This window comes from Microtus oregoni, unplaced genomic scaffold (genome assembly GCF_018167655.1).
Source record: "Microtus oregoni isolate MIOR12 unplaced genomic scaffold, Mior012 000022F_ref0000154, whole genome shotgun sequence".
NCBI classification, from domain to species: Eukaryota; Metazoa; Chordata; class Mammalia; order Rodentia; family Cricetidae; genus Microtus; species Microtus oregoni.
The window spans coordinates 12,627,746-12,647,030 of NW_024543081.1; the positions used below are offsets into that span (position 1 = coordinate 12,627,746).

The window sequence follows — 19,285 nt, forward strand, 5'->3', positions numbered from 1 at the left end:
AGGCTCCCTCACAAACTGGTGAGGTGGGCATGGAAAGATCCAGAAGCCACTGCTGTGTTGGTAATTATGTCCACGCTGAGCCTATCATTGGGAAGTCAGGCAATAGCTCCGAAGAAGGAAGATGGGTCAGGAGCTGTCCGCATCATCTCCTTCTAGTACGAACTGGGGAAATTTGAACGCGTTCAGGAAGCAGCACCGCCCTTAGAAGCACGGACTTACAGGTGAAGATGAGGGATGTTTGTCACCTAAGTGAGGCACAACAAAGAATCCCTGAATAGGTGTGAGTCAAAGGGGGACTCCAGGAGACCCCATAGGATTCTTGTGAGGTTTCCACAAAGGTTGGTGCTGACACACAATGCATGTTGTGTAAGCTTTTTGCAGGGAGGGAGATACGTGAGCAAATATGTGCTTCTCCCAGAGATGGTGTCGAAGGCACAAATCCACTCAAGGCCAGCTTGGTGAACCACTGAGTCTTCTAGGCTTACTTACAGGAGGATAGGTGATTCCAAAACAGCTGTATCACAGAAAATCCAGACCCAGAATAGGTGATGGTGTTCCCATAGTTACATCAAACCTTCCCCCTTGCAAATGCCAGCATCTTCCCAAAAACCACAGGCACCAGGGGCAGAATTACCCATAGCTGGGAATGGGGGTGCAGGAGAGTGGCTGTTGATCTCCGGTGACAGTCTGATGGCCCTTCCCACCCCCTCCTTCTGTGATGAAATGTCAACAGTCAACAGGCTGTGTCCGGTCTTATCAGGAGCTCTTAGTTTGGGTGGACACAGCTGCTCTGACTAAGACATCACACCCTGAGGACAGCTGTCCCACAGCAGTGCTGAAAGCGACAAAGCCACAGAAAGCTCAAGGATAGGAGAAGAACATGGGCACATTTGTATTGGGGGGAAGCAGGTCCTGGCTGCCCTGTAAGCAGGAAGGAGTAAGGCAAGTCCAGGAAGCTAGTGACTACACAGGGAGGCAGAGCTGACCAGCCCTCCCCACCTCAGATCCTGGCTGGACCATAGAGCAGCAAGTAGAGCTCAAACGTGGATGACTAAGTGTTGGGGTGTGGATGACCAGGGACAGTTCTCAACTGGTCCCCCCTAAGCCTGACCTGACCTAGGCAGCTGGATCCCAAATCCTGGTCAGCTGGCTATACCAGGTAGGCTGGATCTTGGGCCTGTAGTTCTTGAAGAGACAGATAGGCATCAGTGTTCAGAGGCAAGACAGAGGCCAGGGCCCTGTCCTGACCTTGCCCACAAGGGCTACCTTCGGGGACACCGGCTTGCTCCCCTGAGCTATGAGCAGGCAGCCTCTCCCCGTCACCTCCCTGCGCCACCAGCTCCAGAGGGCACTGCAAACCCATCAGATCAGGGGATGGTAGCGGGGTACATCCCTCCTGCACAGAGAGGGGAGGCTTTTCTTCAAGAGCTGCTGCTCCCCCAAAGGCAGTGTTAGGGGAGTTCCGGCTGGGGGAGAAGAGCAACAGGTCATCCCTGGGTGGGAAGTCACAGTAGTCGTCCTCGTCCCCAGCCAGAGGAAGCACAGATGGGAGGGGAGATCCCTGGGGCAGCCCTGGCCCATCGTCCTCCATGTCCTCTTCCATGCAGGGGTCATAGGTGAAGTACACCTGGCAGGATTCAATCTCTAAGGCATTGGGCAGATGGAAGAAGAAGTAGCCTTGGTTGGTGAAGCAGCTGGCCTGCGAATGGCCGCTGGGCGAGGGTGAGGAGGCTGTGTCCTGCTGTAGCAGGAAGAGCTGCATGGCTTTGCTGTCTCTGTCCAGCACCTCCAGTGGAGAGATCTCAGGTGCAGGGCCACTGGGGCTGAAGGAGGATGAGGGGAAGGGCGAGGAGAGCCATTTCTGCCAGAGAAAGGGAGGAGAGTGAGTGGGTTTCTCTACTTCCTACTCCACCACTGAACTCAACTCTTCCTTCTCCTTCCCTTCCTCCTGCTTTCCATCCTCCAGAGGCATCCAGCCTCCACCCCACCTCTGACCTAGAAGCATCCCGGAGACTTGCTATCTTGATGGACTTTCTGGACTTATCAGCCTAGACCACATGCTAGATGAACACAGCCATAGTACTAGGTATGCATGTGCGTGCATGTACTCACACATGCACACACATACCTGTACTCATGCATGCGTGCGTGCGCGCGCGCACACACACACACACACACACCACCAAGAGTACGATAAAAAGACACCCTTAGTTCTGGGAGTCTCTCAAAGATTCTAGAAGGACCCTGCTCAGTCCTAATGAGGCACACAAGACCAGGCCAGCAGGACTAGAGCCCAGCCTAGACCTCCCTCCCATTATCCTCAAGCCCCTTTGCCCCCCACAAGCTTCCCAATCATGGGAACAGCAGTCAAGCTGGAGGGGGTAACAGTAGATTCCCCTCACCCTGTATCCACCCCTTGCTTCTCAAAGCTTCTAGCCTGAAGTAGATAGACTAGGAGTGAGGTTGCTACTGTAGGGGCCACACTTTTTTTGTGATTCCAGGTGATCCGAGGATTTGTGTCACCGTGACATCACTGGGCCTGCCAGGGATCGCTCTGCCTACAGGGACAGAAGCCAAGGGGAGCCCCTGCAACTCTCCAGCACCCACACTGTGTCTGTCAACATCCACTGGGCTGTACACTCATTAAGCCTAATTTCTTCCCCAATTGTACAAGTGAGGAAACTAAGACACTGGGAGGATCTATAACTTACACAACTGTACACAGCCAGGCATGACAGAGCCAAAGTTCAAGTCAAGGCTGCGTAGCTTAGAAGGCACACATGCCAGAGCAGGGACAGAGCTGTGCCCATGAAAGAGGCTGCTCACTTCAGCACCCTGTGTCCTCTCGCTGAGGGCAAAGCCATTGTCACTTGGCCATTGTCACCTGATCACATCTCTGCCCTGCAGCCTATCCTTAGGCTGCCTATCAACACCTCCACCCCTGCACCCCAGGCTCCTACCTGAAGGTCTCCTCCATGCTGGGAGCTCAGCTGGGAGAAGAACTCAGAGGGGTCTGGGATGTGGCACTTGAGAACAGTCTTCAGCCTGGCCAGGAAAGAGAAGGAGGGGTGAAGGGCAAGGCCAGGGAAGAGGAGGGAAGGGGGAAGGGTGAGGACAAGGAGGGGGTGGCATGGTGTCCTACCACCAGCTCCCCAGCCCTGAGAGTAGGGGACGGCCCCTCCCGCATCCAGTCATTTATTCAACAGTGTTGACGGGAGAGCACTGCACAGGGTACTGGGGACACAAGCGTGGGCAGCAGAGAAGGCCTCTCTACTCTCTAGGAGCTGGCACACTGGCAAGACAGACCTGAACTAAATGTGTAACAGGGTGGCTCACTCTGTGGACCCGGAACTGAGTACTAGCCAAAAGATGGCCCTTGAATGGGAGAGATCACACAGACTGGAGAGGGAAGCAGGAGTGATGCCTAGTGAGCACTCCCATGGATGGTGGTGCCCACCACACATTGTATAACAGCAGCTGGCCTTAGGGAGACAGTGAGTGGAAGCTGAACTCTCCCTCATGTTCTGCTTGCTAAGATGCCCAGAACACGAGCGTATCTAACTGGAGCAAGGGGAGCCACTTTTTGATTGGCACAGTTTCTAGTGGAGGCCTTCGGCAATCTGGATATACTATTGATTAGGCGGGGGAATCTCTAAGAACAGTTAGGCAAGAGTGTGGCATGGTTGGAATGCATAGCAGGGGACCAAGAGCAATGGGAAAGATGCTCAGAGGCCCCTGTGACTTTAGGGAGGGCCAAGGGGTTCTCCCTGCTGTTCTACCTCCCCTTCCCCTACTAGCTTCCACCTTTGGGGATGGGGCGCAGGGACAGTTAGCTATTAGAGGAATGGACAGAGAGGCCAGGTGTGAGGAAGCAGGATTCAGCCCAGCCCAGCCTGGAAAGATGTGCGGCACAGAGACACAGAGACGAGCTGGGAAGGGAATACTGGCCAGGAACTTCCTTACCATGGGCCCAGGTACTGGCACTTGAACAAAACGTAGACACAGACCATGAAGCCAAAAAGACAACCAAGGCCCAGGAGAAGTTGTCTGGGCCACATTAGGGGCAGATTCCAGGGATCTGTCCAGGGTGTAAGAAGTGGGAGGTGAGAGGTGGCCCCTCAGGAGGTTTCCTCAATCCCAGATCCACCCCACCCCCCCCCCCCATGTTGCGCCCTGAACAGTATCTAGCCAGGTTTGTTTTTAATGAGGACTTGGTCCTCAGTCCTGCTTAAGTCCACCAGTCCAGAAAGGCAGACTACTTAAAAGCCATGGCCTGGTGGCATTCCCAGAAGAGCCCATGGATGTACTGCCTGACTCTCACCTCAGCCACTGAGGCTACCATTGAGAAGCACACCTAGAGCTTCTGTATCTCTTGAGTGTAGCAAGTGACATGTTGAAGGATGGGCCCTCATGGGTCCCTCACTAGCGTGTAGCCCTGTCTCTGGTGAGTCTATGGGAGGTGCAGCCCCCACCTCTACAGCTCCCAGGGCACCCTGGCCCCTGCCCAGCTCCCTCCATGCTCCCCACTGTACCTGCTGGCCTTGTCCGGAAAGCCAGGGGCTGGCTCCAGGGGCTCCAGGACCCCTGGGAACCTCGATTGGCCCTAACCCGCACCTGGAGCTCATATGAGGTGCCAGGGGTAAGTGTCTCCAAGCAGATCCACTGTTGTCGTTGCTTGAGGCTTAGCAGGGGTGCATCCTAAGCAGAGATGTGTACCCAGTCAGCAAGGTCTCCACTGGTCTCATCTCCCACAACCAGGTCAAGAGGCTAAGCAAGCAACCTCTCCCTGGCCCTCCCAAAAGCTCCCTGTTCCCCCAGCTGCTTTGACCCTGAATCCCGGAGTCCCCAGGTAAGTATGGGAATGAGTGTGCGGGTGATGAGTCTCAGTCCACTGTCCTTTGGCCCCCTGAAGCCAGGGAATGTGCTGGATTTGGGATGTGGAACACAGCTGCAGAGCCTCACAGGTTGCCTTGCCCTGGGGTCTACACAGATGTGGACCCAGAGGCATCCTCAGGCTCTAAGAGTATGGGAGAGCAAGCAGTGCCGAGCAATATAGGAGGACCAGGGTGAAAGAGCCACACTCCAGCCTGTAGAAATGGACAAGGGCATGCACCAGAGGCAGGGAATTGGCTATGTCCTCACCTTCCAGCTGTGGTCCAGGGAACGTTTGCGGGCCTCAAATTCCAAATCACTATAAAGGTAGTGAGAGACCTGGGAGACCTCCCAGCTTATGTTGCATCTCTGGGTTTCAATGTGCAGGACTTGGAGTGAATGAGGGGCCCGCAGGCGAACTGCAGACAGAGAGGAGGGAACAGATATCATGGACCAATCAGTAAGATACCAAGAACATTAGCCCAGTTTGCACCACACAACATCCCCAGCACCGACTCTTCCTCAGAAACTGCCCTGACTCTTCCTCTGCACCTGTTCCACCTCCTCTGCACCTGCTTTTCCTCTTCTGCACCTGCTTCTCATCCATCTCTGCACCTGCTCTTCCTCTGCACCTGCTCTTCCTCTGCACCTGCTCTTCCTCTGCACCTGCTTCTCATCCACTTCTGCACCTGCTCTTCCCTGCATCTGCTCTTCCTCTACACCTGCTTCTCCTCTTCTTCTGCACCTGCTTCTCCTCCTTCTCTGCACCTGCTCTTTCTCTGCACCTGCTTCTCCTCAGTTTTGCAACCCTCCTCTTGTTAGTCCGCCTACACCTGACAGAATGAGTCTATTTGGGATCTTCCTCCTTTTTTGCCCACCCCCTCCTGGGTTGCCTGAGTCAGGGTCTGGGATGTCTGATGAGCCTTTGGTTCCTGAGGCACTTTCCAGGATGACTAACCTGCTGTTGAGTGATTGGCAAGCAGCCTTGCCCTGCTTGAATACTGATCTGAGATCTGTACAGGAATCAGATCATGTACTTTATTTTATCCAAGTATCTATATTATTGATGTATTTGTGCTCATATGAATACATTTATGTAGTATAAAACATAAATGTAAGTAATTATAAATATATAGCTTAATTGCATAGCATTTAATATAAATTTATATCTGTGTATTCCGCAGGTATACTTATTAAATGCAAATATAAATCATAAACATGCCTGATTTATTTCTCAGTTACACTATATGTATACATTTATTCATTTATTCAATATATTTGTCTATTAATATTAGTGAGAGTGTTTTGGCACAAGCTTGGCAAGTGTTCTAGCCACACACCCAGCCTGTGTGGATTTTAAATATGATATTTACTTCATTTTTCCTGAAGCAAACTGTTCTAAATCTGTAACTCCAAGATTCTGTCCACCCACAAAACGCAAGTCTTTTCCCACGCCGAGGTACTGAGCAGTTCATGCATCCTAGCTCACATTCCTTCCTGTCACGAGGACCTCAGTTCTCCCACTTTACAAAGAACAAAACTAAGACCCAACATGTTCAATGACCTCCGCCTGCCGGACTGAGTCAAGACAAAGCTGCGATTTGGATTCTGCATGGATCTCCCCTCTACCCCTTCTTTTCTCTAGAGGTGGCCTCCAAGGTCACTCAGTCATTCAACAACCCTTCTGCAAACAAGCACTGCCTGCTCGGGCCTAGAGTTGGGTGCTCAGAGAGGAGCTGCAGGGTCAGCAGAGAGTCTGCCCTCAGGTGGTTCCCGGACCAGCAAGGGAGACAAACTCACAACTAGGTGGGATCTTCCAGGCAGGGGTGGGGTATGATGAAGAGGAGAGGGTTGGGATGGGGAGCTCTCCAGGTAGGCGAGAGGGCAGGTTTGAGGAGGGATCAGAGGCTGATGACTACCAGGAGAGATGGGACCCACAAACCCGGACTCTGTACTCACGCTTGTCAAAGGGACGGAAGCTGCAGGTCTTCACCCTGCGCCAGTTCTCTCTTTCCCAACACTTCACGTTTACGTTGAGGATATCCACAGCGTTCAGACACTGGGACTACAAGGGAGGACCGGGAGAGGTGTGACTGCCAGAAGCCATTGAGAAGAAGGAGCCATGAGAATGTCTAGGCAAGAACGCGCCTCACCTCTACTAGCCTCCTAAGGCAGGGGACAGCAAATATTGTCTACAGCCAGCCAGGTTGCACAGGCCACATGGCTTCTGTCACAATTCAACTCTGCTATGATCTCAGAAGAACTACAGAGACAGTAAATGAATTGCTATCGGGACCACATTCCAGTAACGCTTTATTTACAACCACAGGCAGCCGCTGGGTTTGGCACGGCGAGCATGACCATCCACTAATCCCTGATATAAACAAAAGTAGGCCACCAGGGTTGAGAGGAAGTTCCCCATCACAAGAGGTATGCAAATGGTCATCCTCAGAGAAGGCAGAACTGGAACCTATGGAATAGCCTTAATCCCTGACTCTTCCAGAAGGAAACGGTTAGGTACTGAGTGTGTCCCAGGCAGCTACTGCTCAGCTCACATCTTGCTGATGAGCTCAGTGGTCCCTCCCCATGCTAGTCTAGAAGCCTGAGGTAAGGGATGCTCAGACCACTCAGCTTAACAGCAGGAAGTGGGGTTCACATGAGGCCATTACAGCCACAGCTTCCCAGAATGACCAGAGCACAGAAAATAAATGACGTGGTGCCCCAAGTACGCCGTGCCACAGATTCCCGTGTAGACAGGAGGGTGCAAGAGAAGGCCCAGAAGTAGGACACGGTACGACCTATGCTCTGGGACTGGGTTGTGGTTTGTAGTCCAAACCTTGAGGCCTAACTCCTCCGTCCAACCCAAACTTTGAACTTGGCCATCAGAGTACCCTGACCAACCAACCAGGAACTGCTCCCAACCCCTTCACTGAGGGCTCTGCCTGCGTCTCCCACAGCTGCTACCAGTTCCGGTTCACCCACATAATAATAGCATGGCTCGGTTATTTTTGCTGTGGTTGTCCTGAAGGTATTGCCAGTACCAGGCTGCTGGGGACTTCTGTCCCCTCTTCTTTGCATAAATTACCTCTCACTACCCTCTGAGACAGACTTATACTATCACTATTCCCATCAGTTAGCCCAGCACTCTGAAATACAGAGAGGGTTAGGGACTTGCCAAAGGTCACACAGCTAGGGCCAGGCTGGAAGGTAGGTCCCTGCAAAGCCCCCATGCTGGCATAGCTGGAGATTCGCCAGCTGTGATATACACCATCCTCCCCTCCCCTTCCTCTGAGAATGTGTGAAACCTGCCACAGCCTGGACAGCACAGCCTGGGCTCCTCGGGGGTAGACCCTTACCCCTATCTTGCCCCCGCCTTGCCCCTTTCTTCAAAGGATCTGAGGAAAATTTTAAATTCCATTCACATGGTCTAGACCCGGGCCCAACAAGAGATGGGAGATGTGGAAAAGTCAGCAGGAGCCCACAGAACGGGGGTCAATCCCAGCTCAGTTGCCTGTGGCTGGGTGACCTTCAGCAGACACCGCATCTCTCCGTCTTAGATGCTTCCTTGGTAAGAAGACAAAATTGTGGGGATCTATTTCTGACTCTCCATATCTGCTTTGAACCAGAATGACCCTTTGAGGGCGCTTCCATTTTCTTTTCTATTTTATGGGAGGGGAAATTGAGGCACTGAAGTTGCACGAATCCAGAGAGCTGTTCTGAGGCAGCGGCATGGCCGAGATGACCAACTTTAGCATGCCACTTTCCCCAAGAGCCGAGACGCTGAGGCCTCAGCCAGAGTCTAGTATGATGGTCATCATCAGCAGGACACAGAAGGGCAGCCCGACCCACAGTAGGAAGTGAGGGACCAAGCATTTGTGTGGGGGCAACAAGGTTGCAGGCCCAATAACCACCTCCTATCCTTCCTTCTCAGTGCATGTAACCTGCTCTCCATCACCAGGCTGATGCTTGCAGAAGTCCAGGACCACTCTGAGAACTCAGCCCGCAGCTGAAAGGACTTGACCACACACACACACACACACACACACACACACACACGCACGCACAATGCCCATGCTTCTTACAGCTGAAAGGACTTGACCGCTCTCTCTCTCTCTCTCTCTCTCTCTCTCTCTCTCTCTCTCTCACACACACACACACACACACACACACACACACTGCCCATGCTACTTACATCTGGGCGTCCAAGGATCAGGTTGCAGGCCCAGGATGCCTGTGTCACAGGAAATAGATTACAGGTTGTATTCCAGGACCTTGCAAAACAGAAAAGACACCTTAGAAAGCAAGGCAGGACTAAAGAGCTACCCAGAGACCCTTTTCCCAGCACCACCCTCAGCTGCTGTACCAGGAACTAGGGACAGCAGCACAGTGGGCAAGGAGCCAGCTGCCCCCTGTGCTCCCAGAGTTCTTCCTCTCCAGAACACCTTCCATGCCTTCACCACCCCAACACCCATCATGGCCTCCCAGCAGCCAGGGTGACCAAAGAACACAAATCAGCTCAGGCCTCACCCCCACTCCAAGAGTTCCCCAAGTTCTAAGCAGTTAAATTCAGCCTAAAGAAGCCTGTGGCTTGCCAGATATCCCCTGTCCCTACAGGACAACATCACCCCCAGGCAATGGTCCCTGGTCCCACAATTGCCTGAGGGCTCTCCCAAAATACCAGATTACTCAAAAAACTTAGGAAGCATGAAGTGCCCACCCTGTTTGCCTCTGACATGGCCTGGCATCAAAGGCTCTCACTGATTGTCCCCAAACAACCTGGCCCAGGACCTCTCCAGTTTTCAACTAGAGTCTGGATCCCACCCACTTGCCGGAGCCCAGACGACCAAGTGGCTGAGCCTGATGCTAACTACTATGAGTCTCAGGCTCAGGATTCTACAGCTTAGAGCTCCCACAGCCCGGAGGTTCTGCCCTGTGACAGGCCGGCCACACTCACCGTTGGTCCGACTTGGCTTGGATTTGGCAGTTTGTGACCTGAAAGGTCTCTTCTGGGCTCCACGTGCAGGAGACATTGGCTCTTGAGTCGTAGAAGCACTTAAGATGGGGACAGTCTGTGTGCAAAGGAGGTGTGAGTGGCAGGCTGCAGGGCACACATGGCCTCTGGGCACATCTACTACCTTGCTCCCAGCACCCTGTGCCTGCCCGGGGGAGGTAGGTGACTCAGAAAAGCAGGAAAAGGGTTCTAGCTCGTGTCATGTTGTGTCTGTGTGTGCTTGCATGCGCTGTGCACATGCATGTGGAAACCAGAGAACCCCAGGCACCATCCTCCTTGGGTCTTTGAGAGGGTCTTTCACTGAAACCCTGGCTTGACAATTTAGCTAGACTGGCTGGGGAGCAAGCCCCGGGAATCCTCCTGTCTCCACCTCATCACTGGGATTGCAAGTGTTTACTACCATGCCTTGCTTTTTCTTCCCCTTAGAATGTGTGTGTGCACCTGTGCGTAGGTGCACATGGCACGGATGCCTCGGCACGTGTGTAGAGGCCAGAAGACAGCTTTTGAGAATTGGCTGTTTCCTTCCACCCTGGGATCTGGGAGACTGAACTCAGATCGTCAGGTCTGTGAGATAAGCGCTGCCCACTGGGATACCTTGCCAGCCCATTCCTGAATAGTTTTTATGTTAGTGTTGTAAATGTGGACTCAAGTCTCACGTTTGCAGGACAGGCACCTTACCCACTGAGCCACCTGTCACCCCTCCCCCTCCCAATTCAGACACATTTCAAAGAAAGGAAAGTGAGCTCCTGAGATAGAAGGACCAGCAGCCAATGAATGGCTAAACAGGGACAATCGGCAGCCTCTCCTTGTGCCTAGGAGAAGCCTATTTAGGACACCGGACTGTGGGCACCTGCCCTCTGGTCCCATCACCTCATCCTTGCTCCCCTGCCTCCTGCTGTCATAGGTTCTCCTCTCTGAAGGAAGAGTCTGGGATGCTGCCTCCCACCAGGGAAAGCAAAGATATCAAAATGCTGCGACCTTACCGTTCACTGCTGCAGACACCCAAGGTGCAGGCAAGGGCAAGAGGAGGACGTAGAGGGACAGACACCAGGCCAGAGCTGTGGCAGCCATCACATCCAAGCTGCGGAGCTGAGGACACAAGCCCTAAGTGGAGGAGACCAGAGATTCAAATGAGAACAAGTCAGGACCCACACCCGGCTTGGCTCTCCACCTAGCCAGAGCCAGAGCAGTCCAGCCCCAGGCCCTCTGACCACAGGCGCTCACTCCCTTCCTTCCCATCCTAATCAGGAGTCGCTCCAATTTTTGCATCAGCATTGTCTGTTTGCTTGTGGACAGTAGTAAGTAAATCTGTTCCCCTGAGGGGACCTCCAAGGATCCTGAACCAAACCGATCCTTACGCATACTATGTTTGTCCTATACATGACAGAGCCATCATGAGAAACAGGTGGCAGTGTGAGCGGTACAGAAAGATTCCTAGGGACATCGGCAGGCTCTCCTGAGCATGGTGTGAAAGAGGTCTCTCCCACTCAAAGTGTCCTCCAGCAGGTGCCCACCCGGTGTAACCAGGTGAGGTGGGGTGACCGGGCACTCACAGCACTGAGAGCTCTGCACAGGGGATTGGACAATCAAGCCCCCTAGGGGACAGATGAGTGAAAAAGCATCTATATCACGGATATTCTGGGCAAAGGAATCGCTCAGGCCCCGTGCAGGAGAGAGAAGGAGAGCTCAAGGCTTTCGCATAAGACTTAGAACAGTATTCAACTATTCAATTCAAAATGAATGAATTGCTTTGTTCCGGAATTTTCTGTTTAATATTTTCCAACCACGGTTGATGGAGGTAACTAAAACTGTAGAAACTGCAGTGGAAAACAAGGGGAATGCCATATTTACCCATCCGTTTTCGTGCTTACATGCGCACACACACGCTCACATACATGCACACCCATGCACAGGAGTGGTAGACAATCCGCGAGGACAAGGCACATTTTGGATTTTATTCATCCCTGGGCCTCTGGTTACCAACGTAGTACTTCTCACATATCAGACAGCTTCTGGCCAGCCATGGGGCTCCTGGGGTACCCTGTATGCTCTGCCCTCACCTTTCATGGCATGAACTAATGCAATGGGACGAAAGTGGAAGGGTGGGCTCAGAGGAGGAGACACCACAGGGCCACCAAGAGGAGCCTGCAAAGCAAGGCTGAGCCCTGCCTTAGGCTGTTCTGGCAGGCTACACAAGCTGGGGACTCTCTCTGGCCTGGTCATCAGAGAGCCTTTCTGGGGTTGTCCTTTCTCCAGTGTCCCCGAGGCTCCTGCTACCCTTTAATGTCCCTTTCAAATTCCCCTTCCTCCTAGTTCTGCGGCACTCACTGGGTTCCCCTGTGAAGGAAGGATGTCTTGCCTTGGGTTGCTGTCCAACCCTCTGGTACTACAGCTGCCAGACTGGCAAGGCAGAATGCCCACTCCAAATGGTGAGCTTGTTGCACAGGAGATGCTCAATAAATGTCGTGCCCTGAAGGAACCACATGTGTTCAGGGATCTGCAGGGCAGCGAGTAATGCCGGACGACCTGGTGACAGTGCTTGCCAGGGATGTTCAGTGAGCTCTGCCCAGACCGTGTGCCAAGGCCTTCGGGCTTCCAGCTACTCTCTTCTGCCTGGCAGCTCAGCAGATGTTCTGTGTCCTTGCTACACAGACGTGGAGACTGAGGCTCCCAGGGTCAAGTCTTCAGAGTTGGGGTTCTACTTGGGACCTCCCTGTCCCGAAGGATCAGCTCCCTGCAGGTAGTTGGGTCAGAAGGAAGCCCTTCCAGGTCCCTGAAGAACCTAAGCAAGGGGTCCCCACATGAGCTGAAGTCCTATAGGCTTTGATGAGGGAGTCACCCAGGTTTGGCCCAGACATCTGAGCAGCCTCAAGCTGTAAGAGACCTGGGACATAACCCTGGGCGAGAGGAAGTGGGATGAAAGCGGCAAAAGCATAGGCAGGTCGGGGCCAGACCACAAGAATCAGCTCAAAGCACAGCAGGCCTAGGATAAAGCTCTCATGCCCGCTCCCCAGTCCAAAGCTGGCTGATCAGTCACAGGAATATCCACCCATCAAGGACAGTGTAAGACAGAAGAAAATATGGAAGCAGTTTCTAGAAACGTCTGGCTAGGGGCGGGGTATCTCCATGCTGTTGTGGTACTGGCCCCCTTCTTAATAAGAAGGAAATGGAGTCCCTGGGAGACTGAGGAAGCCACTCAAAACTCCACAGCATGAGGCCAGCCTCGGGCAGAGCAAGCACAGCTCAAGACCTGAGTCTCAGGCACTCTCCCCCTGAGGCTCACCCACGCATGCCCTTCACAGCTACCAAACGCTCCCACCCCTGACTCATATGTCACCACTGAGGCCTCGGCAGGCCCTGTCATCCCACAGGCCCCGGCTGTTCTAACTGGGTCACAGTGATGACGGCAACAGAGCAGGGTCAGCGGTGACAGTCATGATCCCTGTCCCGGACTAACCCACACATGTCACAGCATGGTCTCACAGCACAAGAGAAGGTCCTATGATGGTTCTTTCTACATGGCCCCAAATCAGGCTGTTTCCCAGGACAGAAGGAACAAGTCTCAGCCTGGGGCAGTCTGAGGCTCTACAGGTCTGTGGGATCCAGGGTCTCGGCTGAGGGAGGATGGGAAGCAGGAGACTGCATATCTGACCTGCTGACCTTTGACCTCAGATGTCCTTTCTCTGCCCACCTCCCCAAAGACACACACACATACACACACACACACTGCTTACCTTTTGCTGTGGAAGAAGGGTAACCTTCAAAGATAGTTCTGCCCTCCTCAGCCACCCACCTTGGCCCCCATGTGCTACAAACACAACGGTGGAAAGTTCCTACCTCAGGCAGCGTCAGAGATGGGTCCCAGTGTCTGGAGACACTCTTGGCTTCTCTAGCCACTCAGTAAGCTAAGAGGCACATCTAAGCTAGAGCCTTACCTCTGGCCTCCAGCCTAAGGCCCTCAGATAATGTTGATCAACAGAGCCGGCTCACAGCCAGGTCCTAGGGAAGATTCTCCTCCCCTCTCTCCCTCCCTAGCCGCCTAAGGAGTACTCAGTCTGAGACCCACTCCACAGGAAGCAGCGGTGGATCCCACCTGTCCCCCACACTCTGTCGTCTCTGAGTCTTGCTCATCCTCTACCCCTCTGGGCTAAGACATCACCACGTGGGGCCCAGGGAAAGCCCTCACAGCAAAGGGGCTCACAGACCCCCACAGTATAGGCTGGAAAGGAGCCACTGACATTGGAAGGGGCTTATTCTTAAAGGAGAAACCAGAACAGTCAAGTTACTCCATCCCAAGGGGATCCTAAGACAAGGTTGAACATCAAAACTCAGACAGAAACTATGAGGGGAACTGAGTCAGAGATGAGTGTCTCCCCAGCCCCACGTCCCCAGGGAAGATCACCAAGAGGTGGCAGGGTACCCTGAGCTCCCAGAGGACAACACAGAGACATTACCTGGCTGCAACATGGAGTTGAGGCGGTATGCTCCCTGCAGGCCACCCGGAGAGTGGGTTCACGGCCATCTCCTGCTCCGCAGCTTAGGTAGCAGACAGCAGCTAGGCCAACAACAGACCGAAACCCAGGGCGAGCCCACTTCCTGTACAGAGGATGAGGAGCAAGGCCCAATGGGAGGTGGAGAAATAGGGGGTGATGAGGTAGCCTGAAACTCCACACACACCTAGCGCTGATAAGATCTCCTCCTACGCCTAGGGGCAGCCACCGTGTGTGGCGGCAACACACACACACAGACACACAGACACACACACACACACACACACACACACGGTAGCTGTGGCACAGGGACCTAGCTATGCACAGAACCTGAGGGGGTAGGCCCTTCTTTGCTCACACCGGCCCCCAATGAATCTCACACATACTATGCAAGGCTCGTTGTCTTCTGGTCGCACACACACACACACACACACACACACACACACACACACCCTAACACCCAAACCGCCCACAAACACATCCTTCTTGGCACCCTGGCCGATTCCCGTGCTAGCTCCTGCTACGTGCCTATCTCCCATTGACCCCACCTATCTTAGCCTTCTGAGATGCCCTTTATTCAGGCTAGCAGTCAGGGGTGCCTGGTTTGGGGGGGGGGGCTTGACAAATTGATGGGTCACTGATTGGGCCTTCTACAACCTTCTTTTCAAAGTCACAGTTTCTCCTTCTTTCTTGGTGAGATGGGGAAGGGATTCAGTTCATAGCGTTAGGTTCTTCTTTCTCTCTTGGTGAGATGGGGAAGGGATTCAGTTCATAGCGTTAGGTTCTTCTTTCTCTCTTGATGAGATGGGGAAGGGATTCAGTTCATAGCATTAGGTTCTTCTTTCTCTCTTGGTGAGATGGGGAAGGGGTTCAGTTCATGGCTTCATTTCTAACATTGGACAGTCTTGCATTTCTTCTTAAATGAATGACTAGTATCATGGGACCACAGATGGGAAGAGTTCACTGCCTTTCCCCCAGTCGTCCCATTTCTTTCTCCCTTTATCCTGGTTTTAATGCCCTGCTTGGAGGAAATACAGTAAGCTGATGCTGCTTCTTATTTAAAAAAAAAAAAAAAAAGCCGTGAGTACCATGAGATATCCTCAAGATTAGAGCTGCTGACCTTCACCCCCCCCATCACAGAAGGGGAAGAGAGTGTCATCAGACCCTCATGTGAGGTCCAGCCTCCCCCTCCCACCCACCAACCAGCGATTTATAACTGGATTCATGGGTGCTACATGCTATAAAGTGTACAAGGTTAGCGGAAGAAGGGACTCCTCCTAGCAGCTATGTGGATGCGATCATCCATGCTTGGGTGAGACTTGCCAGTGTTGTAGTTGTTTTGGGATTTCCTAGTAGCACATCCAGATTGCATCTTCGTGATTCCAAGCCTTCCTAATGGCAACATCAGGGAACCAGGCTTTCTGCACAAGAGCTTTCTAGGGGTACCTCATATCCAAACTGTAATAGCATTTTATCGGTTTCTGCCTGGGCAGGTAGTGGGGACTGATACACAGGAATGCATCCAGGGCCCACGTGAAGGTGTGAAGTAAAAGCCAGTTCTCCATGGTGGGGTATGAGTGCACTCCAAATACTTGTAAATTCAACCCCCAAATTCGTACATCGATGGTCTGTGGAGATAGATATTTCGGAGGTCATGGGGAGGGGTCATGGCAGGAGTGACTTGCTTGGAAGAGCGACGAGAGCCAGCACGCCACTCTATCTGGACATGGGGTGCCTGCCATATGCCGCAGTGAAGCAGGAAGGCCTTACCCACCGCCACTGTCACGCTCTTGAGTGTCCACAGCTGTAAGCCCAACAAACTTCTCTGTCATGACTGAGTTACAGCCACAGAAAATGGCTGGCAATTCTCTTCCATCCCACTTCCCTACTCCCCTGGAAGTTCTTCTGCACAGAAGAGAGAAACATAACCACAGTGACAGGGAAACTGGCAGCCAGGTTTCCTAAGCATAGACCACTCCTGGAAGCTTCTTAGGAAGCCATGATGACCGACTGTCCTAGTGGAGACGGGAGAGGAAGGGTGCCGCGCTCTGCTTGCAAACCTTGGGCTTAGCTCCTCCCTCCAGATAAACAGAATCCATTAAGAAAACTTAAAGCACATATAAAGTCGAAAGAAATAATTATCCCTGGGCAAAAATCAGAAACCACAGACCCAGTTTCAAATGACCCAGTGTCATCGTAGCTAGGTTTGTGGTGGTGACACTGACTAGCCTAGCTGGTGCTGTCCAGGCCTCTTCTTTCTCCTCCATCCCACCCCCCCCACACACACACACCCCACTTCATCTCCCAACCTTCTCTTCCTTGCTGGGATTTCTGGTCTGTAAGGCAAGTGAGGCACAAACCTCACCTCCACCCTCATCTGTGCAGTCGCCCAGAGCACTAGACCTGGCCGGGTCCAAAGCCCTAGGCGCCATCCAGGTGCAGGGGAATATACCGGCTCTCTTCCCATCCCTGGGGCCACCGGAGCTTCCTGGCCAGCCTTGGTTTCCTTTTCAGTAGCCAGAACAGGCAGCCATGATGATCTTTCTTCAGCCCTAATCTGGCCACATCACCCCTCTCTCCCCAGGGCTTCCGGAACACTTGTCACACAGTCCAGACTTGGAAGCTTAACCTGAAAGTCCACAGGAGTTGCCAGGACTTCAGGCTTCAAGGAACCTCCCGCCCCAGCTACTCCAGCTGCAGTACTCCTGCTGCCATCAGCTGGCCATCATGTTCAGGCTTTGGAACTTTCAAGTTCATTGCCACCAGCAGGACTCCAGTATTCACAGACCATCCTAGCGGAAGTGGAGTCCCCTTAGGGTCCTGGCCTGTTGTCCTGGAGACACCAGTATTTCCCCCAGGGCATCGTGAGGAAGAATCTCGAAGGTTCTCAGATGTCAGAGGCCTAACAGTAGTCTCCTAGTCAGCCTACATTTCTTACTGGGGACTTCTGTGTTTGGACAAGTCCCCTTAGTAGGCTATCTTTCCTTCCAGCATCCACGCCCTGGTCCCCACAGGTGCTGCTCCTGGGCCCTTTATCCTCCTGTTTTCTTCTGCATCCTCTTGGGGCTCCACTGAACAAGCTTCCCTGCATCTTCCACTTTCACAGACCCAGCTCACAGCTCATCTGCTCATGCGGCCTGCCGCACCCAAAGACCCCATTTTCACAGGAGCTGCAAGATGCTTGCGTTTGGGTTTCCTGGCCCCAATGTCCCTTCTCAGCTGTGACTTCCCCCCTTGTCCACCTTAGCAATGTCCTTGTTGGAGACCAAACCGGATTGTACCCCCACTCAGCTTCGCCTCTCCTCTGCACCCTGGAGTCTAGGTTTGTGCCTCTGTAGTGGATAGTGTTATGTTGACTTTGACTTGACATAAGCTAAAGTTATCTGAGAGGAGGGAGTCTCAATTGAAAAAAAAAAATCCTCCATAGGATCAGGCTGTAGGCAAGCCTGTAGGGTATTTTCTTACTTAGTATTGATGGGGAAGGACCCAGTCCATTGTGGGTGGTACCATCCCTGAGCTCCTGGTCCTGCATTCTGTAAGAAAGCAATCTGAGCAAGCCAGGAAGCATCCCCCCTCCATGCCTCTGCATCAGCTTCTGTTCACGGTGCTCTCTTCAAAGCAATAGAAACCGTGGCTAAGAAAGGCTCCCTACAAGGCGCTGTCCCCCGGCATCAGTACAACACCCGCTCCTCCATCTCATCATCCCTGACCTGATCCAGCCCAGACTCCGCAAGCTGCCTCCCACCCCTTTCTACCAGCAGCAGTGTCCCAGTTTGGCTGTGTGCGTCAACAGGAAAGATGAAAACAGCAGCTTAAAATAAGACAGGACTTATTTCTCTCGCAACTGTAAAAAGAGGTCTGGAGCTGACCGTCCAGGCTGCCAGGTGGCTTTGTGAGGTCAGGATTCAGAGCCAAGATGGTTTTCTTCGGGGGACATCCTAACAGCCACTCTGCTGCCTCCTCACAGGCCAAAAGAGCTGCTCGGGTGCCACCCATCACACCTGCATTCCTGCAGCTAGAAGGCAGGGAAAGAAGCACAGGGCACACCTCCCTTCCTAAAGTCACCCAGCTATTTCCTTTCTCGTTGGTGTGTGCACATGCGTAGTATATGTGTGCTCATGCATGTATTTGGGGGTACACTGTGCAAGAATGCAAAGGACAGAGAAAAATGTCAGGCTCCCTACTTCTCACTCTCTGATTTGTTCCCTTAAGACAGGGTCTCTCACTGGACCTAGAGCCAAGTCAGCATCCACCAAGTCCCAGAGATCTCCCTACCAGGACTTACAATAATGTGTGCAACCAGGTCCAGATTTTTGTGTGGTGCCTGGGGGTTAGAACTCAGCCCTTCCTGTGTGTACAGTAAGTGATCTTACTCACTTAGCCACCTCCCAGCTCTATCTTTTTTTTTTTTTTTTTTTTTTGATTTTCGAGACAGGGTTTCTCTGTGGCTTTGGAGCCTGTCCTGGAACTAGCTCTGTAGACCAGGCTGGTCTCGAACTCACAGAGATCCGCCTGCCTCTGCCTCCCGAGTGCTGGGATTAAAGGCGTGTGCCACCACCACCCGGCTTCCCAGCTCTATCTTACATTTGCAGAAGAGTAAGATCTCCTTGAACCTAGAGCTAACCAGTTTACTAAACTGGTCAACCAGTGAGTTCCTGAGATCCTCCTGTCTTTGCGTCCCAAATCTGGGATCGAACTCAGGTCCTCAGGTGTGTGCAGCAAGCACTCTACCCAGTCTGTCCATTTGCCATCTCCAAGTCACATGACAGCCCAGCAGCAGCTGGGGAAGTTCATAACTATAAACAGAGGGCTGGAACAATAGACTCCGGGCACCATTTCTACCTCTGCCACAATCAGTCTTCTACCATGATGAAGATCCCAGCACCTACTGAGCCAACCCCCATCCAGCCTC

The 19,285-nt window shown here is 52.8% G+C and overlaps 1 protein-coding gene across 1 annotated transcript; it reads right to left on the minus strand.

Moving 5' to 3' along the window:
* Positions 1-235: 235 nt before the first annotated feature.
* Positions 236-14,427, minus strand: Il2rb (interleukin 2 receptor subunit beta). Its single transcript, XM_041672529.1, has 10 exons — positions 14,338-14,427; positions 10,867-10,987; positions 9,827-9,941; positions 9,065-9,143; positions 6,832-6,937; positions 5,143-5,291; positions 4,533-4,698; positions 3,964-4,078; positions 2,961-3,045; positions 236-1,861 (listed from the first exon to the last, which is right to left on the minus strand). Exons 2-10 carry the CDS (start codon positions 10,952-10,954, stop codon positions 1,151-1,153), a joined length of 1,614 nt encoding a protein of 537 aa, XP_041528463.1. The 5' UTR covers positions 10,955-10,987; positions 14,338-14,427; the 3' UTR covers positions 236-1,150.
* Between the last annotated feature and the right edge of the window lie 4,858 nt (positions 14,428-19,285).

Excerpts from the sequence above, each read along its gene's own strand:
- Il2rb (XM_041672529.1), bottom strand. The coding sequence starts at position 10,954 with ATGGCTGCCACAGCTCTGGCCTGGTGTCTGTCCCTCTACGTCCTCCTC. Across the intron at positions 4,699-5,142 it reads CCCTGGACCACAGCTGGAAG|GATGCACCCCTGCTAAGCCT; the intron begins GTGAGGACATAG and ends ATCTCTGCTTAG. Across the intron at positions 1,862-2,960 it reads AGCATGGAGGAGACCTTCAG|AAATGGCTCTCCTCGCCCTT; the intron begins GTAGGAGCCTGG and ends TTTCTCTGGCAG.